Below are 16,168 nucleotides of genomic sequence, written 5' to 3'. Positions count from 1 at the left end.
GTGCGTAAGATCGAGGTTAAACATCGTACTTGACGCACTTGCCCTTGTGTACAGGCGAGCTGGTGCGTAAGATCGAGGTTAAACATCGTACTTGATGCACTTGCCCTTGTGTACAGGCGAGCTGGTGCGTAAGATCGAGGTTAAACATCGTACTTGATCCCTTGTGTACAGGCGAGCTGGTGCGTAAGATCGAGATTAAACATCGTACTTGATGCACTTGCCCTTGTGTTCAGGCGAGCTGGTGCGTAAGATCGAGGTTAAACATCGCGACTTTGATGCACTTGCCCTTGTGTACAGGCGAGCTGGTGCGTAAGATCGAGGTAGCGGAGGAGTACCTTGATCCGTTCAGCCCATCCCTTCACATCACCCTGGATCTGAATTGCCTGACTCTTTCACCTGATCCCGACTACTCGTCGATCAAGTCGGCTGCTCCTCGGGGCTACCCTTTCAGGTCGAACTCCTTCAGCAGTGCGGGGTCGCCATTGTCACTTTCCCCGCAAGAGAGGTCATTTGAATTCAAAAGGCAGGACTCCAAAACGACGTCACACGATATCGATGGGTAAGGTATTATTTTTTCATTAGGCTTTAAGATAATGATAAAAATAATGATTTTGATTATGATGCTATTTCCAAATACAGTTTGCCTAAGCCACACAAACCACAAACCACACAGAGCCAAATTGACAAATTGAGGCGTTGCATACTTTTTTTAAAGCTATCATATAAACATTGAATTTGAAATCAAGAATCCATAAAAGATCGACCGTAACAAGAATTTGATTTAAAATGTTGGCCTTTAAATCGACCACATCTAAATCTGCGCTTTTATAATTCACCAGCTTGTACGAGAGTGATGTTCTAATGACTGCTAGCCTAACCTAACAAAGCACGTCCGTATTCACGAGAGTCAATAGCTTCCCCAATTTATTTTTTACACGTATACCTGTTGTAGCACAGAAATAAATTCAACTGCTTTTCCCCCGACAAATATGCAATATTAAGTAATCCACAGAAAGACCATGCGACTTTTCAAGGCTGTGATTACCGTCCGCCATATTGGGATTCGAAATCTCACCCGAGAATTGCCTGTATTTGTGCAGTTAAGAAGGCAAGATTGACAATTTTATTACTACAAATGCTATCAAAGCTTTGCCATCTATAATGTCATTGTGGAAAGTCGTACTCATATTGGATTTTTAATCCGTATTTCGCTGTGACTAGACTAGGCTAGACTACTCTAGTCAGATATAGACTCCTCCCAACTAATCTAGTCAGATATAGTCTCGACTACTGTAGTCAGATATAGACTACTCCCGACTACTGTAGTCAGATACAGACTACTCCTGACTACTCTAGTCAGATATAGACTACTCCCGACTACTCTAGTCAGATACAGACTACTCCTGACTACTCTAGTCAGATATAGACTACTCCCGACTACTCTAGTCAGATATAGACTACTCCTGACTACTCTAGTCAGATATAGACTACTCCCGACTACTCTAGTCAGATATAGACTACTCCTGACTACTCTAGTCAGATATAGACTAGTACCAACTACTGTAGTCAAATATAGACTACTCCCGACTACTCTAGTCAGATATAGACTACTCCCGACTACTCTAGTCAGATATAGACTACTCCTGACTACTCTAGTCAGATATAGACTACCCCCGACTAGTCAGATATAGACTTCTCCTGACTACTCTAGTCAGATATAGACTACTCCCGACTACCCTAGTCAGATATAGACTACTCCTGACTACTCTAGTCAGATATAGACTACTCCCGACTAGTCAGATATAGACTTCTCCTGACTACTCTAGTCAGATATAGACTTCTCCTGACTACTCTAGTCAGATATAGACTACTCCCGGCTACTCTAGTCAGATATAGACTACTCCTGACTACTCTAGTCAGATATAGACTACTCCCGACTAGTCAGATATAGACTTCTCCTGACTACTCTAGTCAGATATAGACTTCTCCTGACTACTCTAGTCAGATATAGACTACTCCCGACTACTCTAGTCAGATATAGACTACTCCCGACTACCCTAGTCAGATATAGACTACTCCCGACTACTGTAGTCAGATATAGACTACTCCTGACTACTCTAGTCAGATATAGACTACTCCCGACTACTCTAGTCAGATATAGACTACTCCCGACTACTCTAGTCAGATATAGACTACTCCCGACTACTCTAGTCAGATATAGACTACTCCCGACTACTCTAGTCAGATATAGACTACTCCCGACTACTCTAGTCAGATATAGACTACTCCCGACTACTATGTACTCAGATATAGACTACCCCCGACTAGTCAGATATAGACTACTCCCGACTAGTCAGATATAGACTTCTCCCGCCTACTTTAGTAAGATATACTCCCGACTACTCTAGTCAGATATAGACTGTTTCAAGACCTAAGTTAGCGCTCAGAAATGAGCCATATGTAATATCAATTGCCTATTCCTTTAGTTAAAAGAAATGGCGACTAACCTTATCTACTTCTGGAGACCTGGTGATTCTAACTTTTCTTATCCAAATAAGTGTTATAACGTTAAATTGTTAAAAAGTTTACAAATTCTTTTCTATATTTAAATGTGATTTTTTAATGGTAGAAACAAAATGTTTTTTTCATACACACGGGCTCGAATGCACATGCATTCCCTCTGATATTCTCGTTAACACTGCGGGCAGAGTCTACTTTATTAATTATTTTGTCATTATTGTTGTGTTACCCAAATGTATTTGAATTGTTATGTTTAATTGCTTATTCTTGGTTCCGTTTTGCATTTTTTTTGTCTCTAAACCCTATTGCGTTTTGTCTACTTCTGGTTCGTCGTGGATAACTATTATTTCCAACTATTCCTTCTTTGCTTGTCCCAGAATTAACGGTCGCGATCCGTTGCGAATCCTCCCAAGCCAGCAGCGATTGGCTATGAACGTCACATGTGACAGCATCACGTGGTTATTGCAGGACGAGATCGTATCAGAACTACGACACAGGCGACCCGTCACACAAGACACGCTCATCAAGGTATTCACCTGTAAGGGTTTCACGTTGCTGAGGAAAAAGTTAATTTAAAAGTAAATAAAGGACTAGATATACTGATTGTTATGGGTAGGATGAAGTACTAGCTGTGCTGTACCGGTGATTCAAATTCCAAGGTATTCGTTAAGAGTAGGATGGTATATTTTGATAGATTGTACCAGTGATTCAACCTACAAATTCCAAGGTATTCGTTAAGAGTAGGATGGTATATTTTGATAGATTGTACCAGTGATTCAACCTACAAATCCCAGGGTATTTGTTATTTGAGTGGGATGATATATTTTTAAAGGTTGAACGACACGTTCAGAAGTCCGAAGGCCACACGTTTTGTAACTACCGAGACGTCCCCCTGCAGTTCGTGTTTGGTGCCGAGCAGAGTATGGAACTGTTCCGCAAGGAGTTCGAGGAGATCAGTGTACTCGAGTACCGTTTGGACAAAGTCGAGGATTATTACTATCTCCACTACGATGGGGAGGATAGAGATGAAGGGGTGGAGGGGGAGGACAAAAGGCAGAAAGTGGTGGAACACAGACCAATGGCTTCGAATGTGTCATTAAATAAGGACGAAGAGTCAGATGAACTATTAGCGTTGATGGAGGGCACGCTTTCCCGGCAGTCCTCCGTGAAAGAGGAGGAGGAAGAAGGAGAGCAGCCGGTTGACAACATTCCGGAAGGTGTGGGAGCGTATGGGGCAGCTTCTAGCATTAATACGAATTTACACACCCCAATTCAAGGGACGACTGGTGAAGAGAAAGAACAGGCAGAAAGGGATGCTGACTCTACTGGTGGGACGTCATTTTTGGCCGAAGTAGACTCATTTGTAAGCTGTGAACATTGTGAGAGTACTGATCTCATAGAAAAGGACACCGCCGATGCAAACTCCCTGCTGTCGATCGTTACCAGTGCAGCCATGCCTGCAACCTTCCCTTCAGGGCTTGAAGGGTTCAGTACACCTGTTGCTGGGTACTCTACCCCACTATGTGACCCACCAAGTGAGCAGCAGCTGACCCCGGTTCAGGCCCCCGCTGATGAGGCTGAGAATTTCAAGCATAAGGACGAGCCCTCCAGCCCGGGCATCACGATCGAGACTTCGCCCAAAGGCGAGGAACCCAGTCACGAGGACGTGTTCAGCACCTCAGACAATGAGACGTCTTCCGACTCGATTCCACGTAGCCCCAGGAGGGGAATGCTGGAGTTCTGGCTTGTCATGAGGATTTATGATAACCAAGTTGATATTTATTTTCATCGACGGTAAGTACCACTCGTATCTATGCCATACAACTCCTCAGAATCCCCTAAGCCCCTTCCATAAGTTCACTAAGGTTGCATTCTATAACTGTTATCTAACTGGGCGTATTTTTCATGATCTATGAAGCAATTCTGAGGACTGGCATTTCTTCACACCGACTATGGCTAAGGGACTGATAGAAACGGTCACTAACGAAATTCATGAAAAGAGTCGAATTGTTAACCAGGTAAGCGTCTGATTCATGCCTACAAAATAGGTTGCTACTCGATTCTTGGTTCACCATGATTACGCCAGTCTTCAACGGTTTTTTTTTCTTAACAACCTCTTTTACCTGTCTTTTTGGCTGATACATCTAAATGTTGTGCACTACTTCCTCACATGACATCTCTTTCATTCTGACCAGTTCGTGTGCAGTCTTAATCTCTTATTAGCTAACGTGTACTGACCTGATCTTTGCTTTACTCAAATGACCTCTCTTTCATTCTTGTTCTTATTAGCACGAGTGCACTGACTTGATATTGGCTGTACTCACATGACCTCGCGTCTTTCATTCTTATCAGCACGTGTGTATGGACTTAATCTTTACTATACTAACGACATTTCGATAAGCACGTGTGTACGGACTTAATCTTTACTATACTAACGACATTTCGATAAGCACGTGTGTACGGACTTAATCTTTACTATACTAACGACATTTCGATAAGCACGTGTGTACGGACTTAATCTTTACTATACTAACGACATTTCGATAAGCACGTGTGTACGGACTTAATCTTTACTATACTAACGACATTTCGATAAGCACGTGTGTACGGACTTAATCTTTACTATACTAACGACATTTCGATAAGCACGTGTGTACGGACTTAATCTTTACTATACTAACGACATTTCGATAAGCACGTGTGTACGGACTTAATCTTTACTATACTAACGACATTTCGATAAGCACGTGTGTACGGACTTAATCTTTACTATACTAACGACATTTCGATAAGCACGTGTGTACGGACTTAATCTTTACTATACTAACGACATTTCGATAAGCACGTGTGTACGGACTTAATCTTTACTATACTAACGACATTTCGATAAGCACGTGTGTACTGACTTCATCTTTTACTAAAGCGCATGCTGTTGCAAGACCTGTACGAGACCAAAATGTGCAATTCACTGCTCTTCCCGGAGGCAGACGAAGACATCTGGAAACACGAAGATCTGCGCATGTCCGTCTCTCCTGTTGGCGTGTACATCAGCAAGGGAAACGGTAGTGGCGGTGAGTATGAACCACTCCTGTATTTGGTCATCAGCACAGAACACCTAATATTTGCATCAGCACGCGCCACTTTCTGGCTAGCTAGGATGCTTGTATCGTTACGTGTCTGTAGAGTACACCTCTTTAAGTAGAACATGTCCTTTGTATAGGATGCTTGTATCGTTACGTGTCTTGAGAGTACATCTCTTCAAGTAGAACATGCCCTTTGTATAGGATGCTTGAATCGTTACATGTCTGGAGAGTAAACCTCTTTAAGTAGAACATGTCCTTTGTATAGGATGCTTGAATCGTTACGTGTCTGGAGAGTACATCTCTTCAAGTAGAACATGCCCTTTGTATAGGATGCTTGAATCGTTACGTGTCTGGAGAGTACATCTCTTCAAGTAGAACATGTCCTTTGTATAGGATGCTTGAATCGTTACGTGTCCGGAGAGTATATCTTCAAGCCTGGCCACTTCCAGTGCAACAGCCTTTGGAGCTCGCACCTGACCTTCCACCAACGCCTGCGCGATCCCTCGGGACGAACTGGAAGTTCCCGCGGGCGCAAGGTGATCATGAGCGTTCTTGAGAGGCTGGCGGTCAGCAACAGACGTAACATGTTCGTGTACAGGGAGAACAGTGGACGTGTCTTTTACCTTAGGTACGTGACGGTTTGTGGGGAGTGAAATGGGGGGAGGTGGATGGAGGCGTGACTATTAAAGGAAGAATGGATCAAAAACTAGGCTGGAAGGGCAGATAGGCAGAGAGAACGTGTGTCATCTAATTTACGTGTTTGAGGAAGGGAGAGAGGGGGTCGATCTAGGACTGAGAAAGTTATTAGCGGAGCCATCGCGGCCTTAGGCCGCACGCGGAGCTCCATAGGTATAATGAAATTGTATATAACTATGCGACTTAATTTTTTTGGACACCGCGCCCGCGCGGGTACCCTGTGGTACCGCCCGCCCGTCCGCACACTTTGCGATAATTTCGCAACACCTCTCCCCAGTAGAAAAATTAGACATTAATACACTTTTGCACTATCCGGGATTGCTAAATTGTTTATAAAACCCAGACAGTTACGGTTAAAACCTACAATATTTTGACTTTTTGTGTTTGCACTCACGGGAAGCCTGCGTCTATTTTTCGTGCGTCTTGCTCTTGCAATTCGCGGCCAACACGGTGGGTTGGGAAAATGTTTACATTATTTTTGTCTTGGAAAGAAACCAAGACAGAACGACACACTAAACACATTTATAATATAAAGATGCACAAACGATGGATAGAAGGACAAACGATGGAATTGAAAGAAGATAAGGTAAGAAAGACTCGTAATAGTAGTTTTTTTGTCGGAGCTAAAATGTAAATTAAGTTAACTTAGTGACTATTTTAGCGAAAAAAATCTTATAAGTTACTCTTCTATAACTTAAAGTAAGAAAGTTTACTTAAAGTAAGTTATAAGATGAAGGGATGCTGTATCAAGTATATACCTTTCCACAAATTCAGCGATAAGGATCCGCAGTAAATGGACATGCTGTTGCAGCTACCCCGCCTATTGTGGCGAAGCTAATAAAATAAATAAATAAATAAATAAATAAATAAATAAATAAATAAATAAAGAATAGGAAATTCGTGGGGTTAGCCCGCTAACAAACGTCTCTCTTGATAATCACTCACATGTTTTTTTTTTGTTTTAATCAAAGAAAATATATTTGCCTTTAGATTTTTGAAATTTTTCCCGTAACAAAAGGACGATTTCACATCTGGAGATAATAAGTAGCAATTCGTGTTTGTTTAATATTTTAATGTTTAGCGAAAATATATATTTTTTTGTTTTCTTTAATTTTAACGCGCCAACTACTAATAAAACCTTGATAATGAGCTTTATTTGCTCAATTTTTGGGTATTATGCTTTTTGAATTAACTTACATAAATTATTATATAAGATTTGTTTCCTCATTCACCATCTTTCATAAGAAAATACTTAGCCTCCATGAAAAATTGAAGATCCTGAAGATCCTCAAGAAGTCCTGTTGTTATTGGATAGAATGAACCATTGGCATAAGACCCCCTAAGTAATAGCAGAATTGAAAGAATCTTTGAACACCCTTACAGGGATATAGCAGTTGATGGAATTTTATTTAAAAGATTGGAGAATCATCTTTATCTATCTTTAGAGTCCCCCCACCCCCCTTCCGGGTTTTACCTTAAATGATGTTATTCAAAATTTTTCAGGTGAATCTCCCTTACAAGAGAAACTCCAAGCAAGCTGCCAGCTGCCAGACCAATGATGCCATGGCAGGATGTATATTATGTATTTGTATTATGCAGCTCAGTGAAAATTAACGCAACCTCAGTAACAAAACACTAGTTTTTCTAATGTATGTTTGAGCACACAAATAGCAGGCGTAATGCACCATCATGTTATGAAACCCCTGATAATTTAGTATGGGGATTTAGTATGTGTCCAAGGTTCTCTACAAGTCAGTATTTTGTATGGACCACCCAGACAGGTGTACATTTCAACGACTATCAGCCCAAAAACCACTGAAGAGAGGCCAATATTTGCAATTTCTTCTAAAAACGCTTATACATTCACCTGGCAAATACAATACATAGGGTAATCTTCTGATATATATAGAATGTATAGTGTTTCAATGTATAGAGTTTTAAATTCTAAGGAGAATAAAAACATTTTGCTGTATTTGTTTCATTTTTCCTGAATGCCTTTCCTGATAAACAACAACATCAACACGAAAATGTATATACAACCTATTTGTAAACATGTTATGCTATCAAAAAATACCATGCGAATCGTCAAATTTCGACTGAATGTTGGAAAATGCGAATATCAAGATTAATTGTCGTCCTCATTCCTGCAAATAATTATACCCATAAGCAGTTATTGGTGTTACTGTCATTCACTATTTGCATTGACAAAGTTTAATGAAATAAGTGTATGGCTGAAATTGACTGCATGCTTGCTCCGCTTATAGGCGGGGCCTAAATCTATATACTAAAGTAAAACTAGGCATGTTTTTACAAAAGGAGTGAGAGTGTAAGTGGTCAAGTCATAAAACATAAACTTATGCTGAAAAGGGCTAGCAAGATGACGTAACTACTCATATTTCACCGATAGACTTCTGGAGTCTCTATGTGTCAGCGACTCGCTCGAGTTCTCTGGAGAGTTGCGCATGCCCGACCAGGACGAAGACTGCTCGGCCCTGTCACGTGACGATGCTGCCTCTGTCATCTCTCAACTCGGCTCGTGCAGTTCTTCCCAGCTCTCGCTGCAGAAAGTCGGCACTGACCCTGAGGACGAGGTGAAAATTTCCTATTAAAAAATTGACCAGTACAACATTGTTTAGCATAATACGAGACATACCATTGGCCTTTTTAGATAATGGGGCTGCTGTATGTGTGTAAGGGAGAAGCTATAGCAAGGCGGAGTTTGACGTCAAGGCCTGGCTTTCACGTTCAAATTTGATCATCTTGAAAACTTTATTCTACACGTGATAGATTCTCGAGAGGCTACCCGTGATGATAGCTAAGCATGGTCCATATAATATTTTCTCCTAGTGCAGGCGTTTCACAATACTAGCAACTCCATCTATATATTGTGGATACGTATTGGGAATCTTTCACTTCACGTCTTTTCCACTGCTCGAGGAATCAGAGTTTTACAGTCAGAGTCTTACAGTCAGAGTCTTACAGTCAGAGTCTTACAGTCAGAGTCTTACAGTCAGAGTCTTACAGTCTCGTCCCTTGGTGACTCATGCTCGAGGATCCAGCGCTCCCAAAGGTCACTACCGCAGAAGAGCCGCTGGAAAAGATTATAACAATTTTGAGTTCCAAAACGCTGGGAGCTTCTGTGCTGTGATTGAGCCTTTTGTTATAGGAATGTAAAAAGGCCCAATCACAGCACAGCAGTGTTTTCTTGTTAGTCCTAATAAACAACGTTCGCGTCGCTGACAAATGCTTTGCCTGTATTTCTGACGTTCCATTTTGGTATTTCGAAGAAAGAAACTGTATTTAATTTCTTCAGAATAATTTTGATTTCATTGGCTTTTAAATTGGCTTAAGCTTCCGACGTGTCACGCCACAAGAACTAGTCTTACTAGGAAACTTTTCCAGCGGCTCTTCTGCGGTAGTGACCTTAGTACGCTGGATCCTCGAGCATGTTGGTGACTAAGGCAGTCTTTACTCGTTCCTCGGTGACAAAGGCAGCCATTTCCCGCTCACTAAGGACTCGCTTATCCCCTAATCTCACCTCCTAAGTACTCGCTTATCCCCTAATCTTAATCATGGTCTTGAGTCATTGTTAGCGGGAAGTATATAACTATTAGCAGATAACTACTGCTTACATAATCAGTGTTGCTGTACTCTTACCAGTCCCTGCCCGAGCCACGATCGCGCCGATATCCACTAAGTCACGTGACTCGCGACACGGTCGAGCAGAGCCTGGCGTTACATGTGTACGGCGTAGAAGAGCCTGGGACCGAGATCACGGTGGATTTGCTGGAGGTTCTGCATAACCGCCTGGACGATGCCACCCTGGAGGTCATATCATTCATGCTCGCACGGAACCCTGGGAGCAAGCTTACCTATGCTGATGTCAGGGTAAGGCGCCGGTTCGGTTTAGTTAGGGTTTAGGTCTCCCCGTCCTTGCAAACGGCCGGAGGAGTGGGCTCAAGAGCCTGCTGAAATCAGACTTTATTCAAACTCTAGTTGTTTATCTGTCTCAAGATAACGCTTCATTTGGCTCCCTGTGGACTTGGGGGGGGGGGGGGATTTTTTATGCACGCTCACGAAATGTATTTTTTATAGTTAGTGAGTACAATCAACTTTCGAGTTGTGACTTGCCCTTATTGGCCACCAAATCAGTTTTTTTTCTTTATGTGCCATGGCGGATGAACATGGATTTCTAGCTCCAAGTAAAGAGCTTACATGGGAGCTCTGTGATTTACATAGCACTTAATATTTATCAGTGTTTATTAAGTTAAAATGGGAAGGCATTTAGTTAAAAAGAAGTCAGCGTCAAAGTCGTGTGAAGTGAACCGACAGAATCTACTTCAACGTTCGACGACGAAGATGAAGTGACAATGGCGGCTGTGCGTGGCCTAGTCAAAGTTTAAGAGTCAATGTTGCGCAGCTTCTTTGAGTCAACTGTGTCGAGCATCAACACTCGGGTTGACGAGCTTGTCGGCACGGTTTCTGGCATAAAAGCTAGCCTCGAGTTTTCACAAAAAAGACATTAACGAACTAAAGCCGTTAAGCACAAAGCTTGAGACAGCAGAAGATAAGCCAGGTTAGACTCCCTGGAATGTCTCGAGAACCAGTCCCGCCCTAAAAATATCCGGGTTTCAGGAATAGAGAAGACAGAATTAAAGGTAAAAGAGGCCATCTAAACCAAATTGGGTTTTGAAAACGTTGGAATAGAGCGAGCTCACAGGGTTGAGAGCAGAAAGAGAGCCCGTGCCGGCGAGCAGATTAAACCAAGGACAATCGTTTGCAAGCTCAGCGACTGGGAACAACGCGAGAACGTTATATGGGAGGCGAGGAAAATTTGTACATTGTTATGTGATTATAATTTTGACGTGATGAAACATCATTGTCATAGAACAATGGCCGAATTTCTAAACATAATGTATTTAAATTTGTTTTTTTCCCTTGATTACTTGACCAACAAAAATCACTTCTTATACCGCAACTTTGTTTGACAACATCTTTATAAACGATTTAACAAGTTATTGTGATAGCGGGCTATTGTCCTCTGACATTTCAGATCACCTTCTTATTTTTATTCTTTCTGATAAGCTTGATTATAGTGCTAAAAATACATGGATCACTTAACGTGAAAAATCGGCATCCAATATGGAGAGGCATAGAACAGAGTTACAGCATTGTAATTGGGTTAATATATCCCTAATTATCCTTGTTTATGCTTATGGAATTTATTTTAATTGTTTTCCAGTCAAGCAACTAGAACGAAGAAAGGCGTTAGAAAAAAACCTTGGTTGACAAAAGGACTTTTCAAATCAATTAGGAAAAAATGTGTTATATAAGCGATATCTCTGTATGCCACAGCCTTCGCGTGATCGAAATTATAAGAGTTTAAGGAACTAGCTTAATCATTTATTAAGAATTGCAAAACGTAATTACTATAAAAGAAAGCTCAATTATTATAAATCCAATGTGAAATATACCTGGCGAATCTTAAATGAAGTAATTAATTATCGCAAAAGTAAAACAAATTCGTTTGCCTTTCACTGTCAAAGTAGCTGATCCAGTTATAATTGCAAACGATTTTTGTGACTATTTTACCAGCCTGGGCCCAACTCGTTCAGCTAAAATCCCATTTTTGGCTAAGCCATTCGCTAGTTTTAAACTCAGGAATGCGAAGCATGTACGAGTTATTGTGGGTCATTGGATCACTAATCCGTAAACTTTTTATGTTTTTTTTTTGTGCTTTTGCAACACAGCAATCCTTAGATCATCCTGTAAACTTCCGGTGTTCAACTTTCGGTTAAAGCTTGGTACTAAAAAAATGGCTTTGGCATTGACCTGCGACCGCTACGATCATTTATTTGTATAGCCGTAAAATATATATAAGGTAGTATTTTCAGAAGCGTGCGCATGCGCCTTCGTCACCGACGTCAATCGATCTTTTACGGTTCAGTCCAATTCAAGTTGTAATTTTGCAAACAAAACAAGTAAAATGCTAGCAAAGCTTTCAATTCTCTTTCTTGTAGTACTTGTCGATTCGCGTCTCTGGGTTTTTTGCGTTCTTTGTTTGAATTTTTGCTCAAAGAGCGACTAGTAAAACTGCGACTTTAATGCCCGAGAAACATAAGGTAAAGGTACTGCCCCGGGGTTCTGTTGTTAGCTGGGTCTCTGGTCGCAGGGTAATAAGAAAAAAAACCTCTGTTCATAATAGAAGAGGATAGGTTTCCACAAATTATTTTTTCACAATTCTTCCCAATTAACTAAACTAAATATCAAACAAAACTCGTACAAACACATGGCTCCCGCTTCTTCATCGAATAACGATTTTGCGCCTTTCTCGAATGTTAACATGCATAAAACACATAATATGAAAGTAGCGTGATCGATTATTGCGAGCATTTTATTTTGTTTCCGGAAAGAATATGCTGAAATTTGACATGCTAGCAAAAAGCTTTTTTTTTATCATTACGATACCAATAGTAATAAAAATAATTTTAGTAACTGGTCAACTCAGTAATGCCACGTTAGTCTAGCGGTGATGACCACAGCGTTCCGTGTTCGAATCCCACTTAGGGCGCTAATTTTTTTTTTTTTTTTTTTTTTTTTTTACTTTTCATTTTAATTTTTATAATAATGATTAATTATACTGTTCTTGGTGTGTCATGACATCGAAAAGAAAAAAAAATATATATGGACATTTTAACTCTCAGCATCTTGGATGTGTTCATGCTTTGTTCAGTATCCTGTATATCTTTTATGCACACAAGAAAATAACTAGTAATACATTTGCATTCACGAGTTGGCCCACAGAGCCTTTGATTTTACAAAAATGAGGTAGGGAATTCTGTATTTTTTAGAGCACTGATGACAAAGAAGTTATGTAAATTTGTGAAAGCCTCTTTTTAACCTCTTTTTAAATCTAGTTATCAGGCTCTTTATTTTAACTCTATATGTTAAGCCCGTGTAGGTCTTGCCAATTTTCTCAAAATGTATAGAGAAAATTTTGTATGATCGTCTATATAAATTCTTAATCAAATATAATTTATTGTTCGATAATCAATATGGCTTTAGAAAACACCAATCAACCGCCCTTGCACTTATTCACTTATATGATAAGCTTTCATCTGCCATGGACAATAACAAATTTACGGTGGGCGTGTTTATTTATCTTTTTAAGGCGTTGACATGGTCAATCATGAAATATTAGCCAACCTACATCATTATGGCGTGCGCGGAACTCCATTGAAATGGTTTGAGAGCTATCTCTCAGAAAGAATGTAGTTCGTTAACTTTAATGGCCATTGTTCCTCTCGTTAGGTGGTCGAGTGTGGTGTACCACACACTCCGTCCTTGGGCCTCTACTTTTTTTAATTAATAATCTTTGTACCGTTTCGAGCGCCTTAGATCTATTACTATTTGCTGATGACACTAGCATATTTTTCTCTCACAGTAATATTGCTTTATCAGTAATGGTTAATAACGAGTTGGAGAAAAGGGCAGACTGGTTCGTATAAGCCTTGTGGTTTTTTTTATGGACCTCCTCGCGATGTATTTGTCTGATTATGATATTATTGCACTTATTGTAAATATGTGGCAAAAAATAAACTTGAACTTGAAAACAATTTCAAACCAATTTAGAAATGAATAAAACTGTTATTGTAAGCTTCAGCGGATGGATATTAGAAAAACCGGAAAAGGTAAGAATTTTCTTACAATTGTCTCCTAAAACATATGCCGTGAAGAGTTTAATACTCTGTTTTTTAGTTAATGCGTGCTCGACCGAAGTCTTGTTTGTGTATCATTCCAAAATCCTTTTTTCCCGCTTTTTTTTACAAAAAATTTAGGGATCTTAATTTTTTACTGAACACTTCTGTGTGTGATTTGTGTTAAAACTGTGAAGAACTGAAACAATTGTGCTTTCGGCTGCTATGAATAGTAAATACTTTGAATTTCGGTGTAAGACTAAAGGAAGACCCAGAGCCTTTGCGAGTTCGATCTCTCCCTAAGAAAAATGCTTGAATAACAGCTTCTCTTCGCCAAATCATTTCAAATTCGAAACCATTCCTGGTACCCCCAATTAGCTAAGTATTATCAATGGTGTGGTTCTGTAGTTTTCTAGTTCTTTTCTTTTACACTCTAGCACGATTTTGTTTTTTATATCCAGAAATAGCAACGACTAGTGTGTACCCGTGAAACATTCACGTTAATGCTGCTACCCTCTGTTAAAGAAGTGTGTTCTAATTTCAATTGAAGGAATCTACCGAAATTTGTTTACTGGAATCTAAATCAATCCTATGATCAACGAAGGACATACAATGTATTCTATCTATTTATGTAGGAAAAAAGTTTCATTAAAAATTCGCTCATATATGTGGATGTTTATGTTTCATGTTTAAATTACTTGACTGCCTCGATCGACGCGAATCGTGCACCTAAAGAAACACGAATGACAGTTTCTTCTTTTGAATAAGTGCTCTGAATTATCGTTGTTCTCGACTCGGATCTCTCAAGAGCGACGCCTGCCACTCGGTAAAAGCTATGTAATCTTCGTACGTCTCATTCAGCCCCCGGGTTCGCCTGCCTTTGTCACGCAAATGCTTGCTACGCTACCAATCAATCTATCTATATTTTTTTATTTGAAGAGGGTAAACATTGATAATTTTATAACCCATTGACGTTTCGTACCTTTTTGTATGGACAGTTTATCCAGCCTCTAGGCACTTCCCCCACTGTCACGCTGCGCTTCGTGATCCCTCCCGTGGACGAGGGCTACCTGTACCCGCTCTCGTACTATCTCAAGCAGAACCTGCTCCAGATGCTTCATTTGCCGAGGTACGCCGACGCCAATCCGAGTCACCACTTTAAGGATCCTAGCGCTACCGAACACGGCACGGACATTTTCGTGTACAACCGGCCGCATTCGTCCGGTGGTAGAGGTAAGGGGGTAAGGGGGATTTTCAAGATCAGGTTGATTGGGATCTTATAAATCAGGGTAACTTCTGACAAATCAGGCTGTTTAGGTACTTGATTGGTTCTTTTTTTTTCATATACACCGAACAATAACAGTCAGAACGCTTTCTGACTTGCTTGCTGATAAATATAGGCAGATCCACTGCATAGTGTGGAATACGTGTAGTTATTAACGAACGAACAGTCATCATACTGTTTCTTTTTTTTCGCAGCGATACTTTTTATTTCATCTTTTTGTTATTTCATTACTTTCCATTAAATATATTTTTATGGGATTTTTCTTCAATTATTTACTGGTGTTCAATATCAGGTGTCTACCTGATATAATCTATCTTGAAAGAGCAGTATTAACCGCATTAACAATTCTGTCTGGAAGAAATGTTCTCTTTGCAAAGATAGGATAGGCAGCATCATTTTTGAGATACCGCAGGTATCCCACACTAATAAAAATCAATGCTGGACACAACGTCCATGTTGTATTTAATTTCAGTATGCAATGCTCCAGATTTTATAAAAAGTATCTTTTCTTTTTTTGCTATCAACCATACATATCTCATGATTTAAATGGTCTTCACGTGTTGCTTTATAGTTTTCACATAAGTTATATCCAGAATTTTGACAAACAACATAGGGATCTTTCTTAGATAAGAAACTGTTCTTCCCCCCCTGGCTGATTAGGTTCTTATAAAAAGGGCTCTTAAAGTGCCAATTTCAGCCTGTAGGCTCGTTATGTCTAGGGTCTTATAGGCGAGTGTTTTCCGCAGCACCCTTCCAAGGCACTAAGGCTTAGGTGGACAGGAATATGAGCTCTCCGTATGTGGTGTAGAATATAAAATGTATCAAAAACAAAGTGTCAATAAAGTGACGCACTTTTCTTAGATTGAAATACATTTCTATTTCTATTT

General features: G+C 40.2%; 1 protein-coding gene and 2 long non-coding RNA genes across 9 annotated transcripts in view; 2 read left to right on the top strand and 1 right to left on the bottom strand.

Annotated features, from left to right (window-relative positions):
• LOC116613690 (KICSTOR complex protein SZT2) overlaps positions 1-16,168 on the top strand; it is a 70,063-nt gene that overhangs the window by 29,613 nt on the left and 24,282 nt on the right. For 6 of the 7 annotated variants that reach the window (XR_007307167.1, XR_007307165.1, XM_048724567.1 and 3 more), the window contains exons 35-43: positions 298-559; positions 2,898-3,048; positions 3,353-4,314; positions 4,439-4,538; positions 5,444-5,591; positions 5,997-6,231; positions 8,707-8,890; positions 9,960-10,187; positions 14,995-15,229. Coding sequence is in view for 5 of the 7 variants with exons in the window: in XM_048724567.1 (XP_048580524.1) it covers positions 298-559; positions 2,898-3,048; positions 3,353-4,314; positions 4,439-4,538; positions 5,444-5,591; positions 5,997-6,231; positions 8,707-8,890; positions 9,960-10,187; positions 14,995-15,229 (2,505 nt within the window). In the remaining 2 variants the exon portion in view is untranslated. The remainder of the gene's footprint in view (positions 1-297; positions 560-2,897; positions 3,049-3,352; positions 4,315-4,438; positions 4,539-5,443; positions 5,592-5,996; positions 6,232-8,706; positions 8,891-9,959; positions 10,188-14,994; positions 15,230-16,168) is intronic. The other variant, XM_048724561.1, reaches the window with a different exon arrangement.
• On the bottom strand, positions 2,603-7,147 carry LOC125561165. Its single transcript, XR_007307175.1, has 2 exons — positions 7,058-7,147; positions 2,603-3,075 (listed from the first exon to the last, which is right to left on the bottom strand). It is a non-coding gene; the product is annotated as an uncharacterized LOC125561165 (long non-coding RNA).
• On the top strand, positions 6,244-8,271 carry LOC125561164. Its single transcript, XR_007307174.1, has 2 exons — positions 6,244-6,885; positions 7,803-8,271. It is a non-coding gene; the product is annotated as an uncharacterized LOC125561164 (long non-coding RNA).

Source organism: Nematostella vectensis, chromosome 1 (assembly GCF_932526225.1).
Source record: "Nematostella vectensis chromosome 1, jaNemVect1.1, whole genome shotgun sequence".
Taxonomy (NCBI): domain Eukaryota; kingdom Metazoa; phylum Cnidaria; class Anthozoa; order Actiniaria; family Edwardsiidae; genus Nematostella; species Nematostella vectensis.
This window is presented reverse-complemented; position numbering and strand designations above follow the sequence as displayed.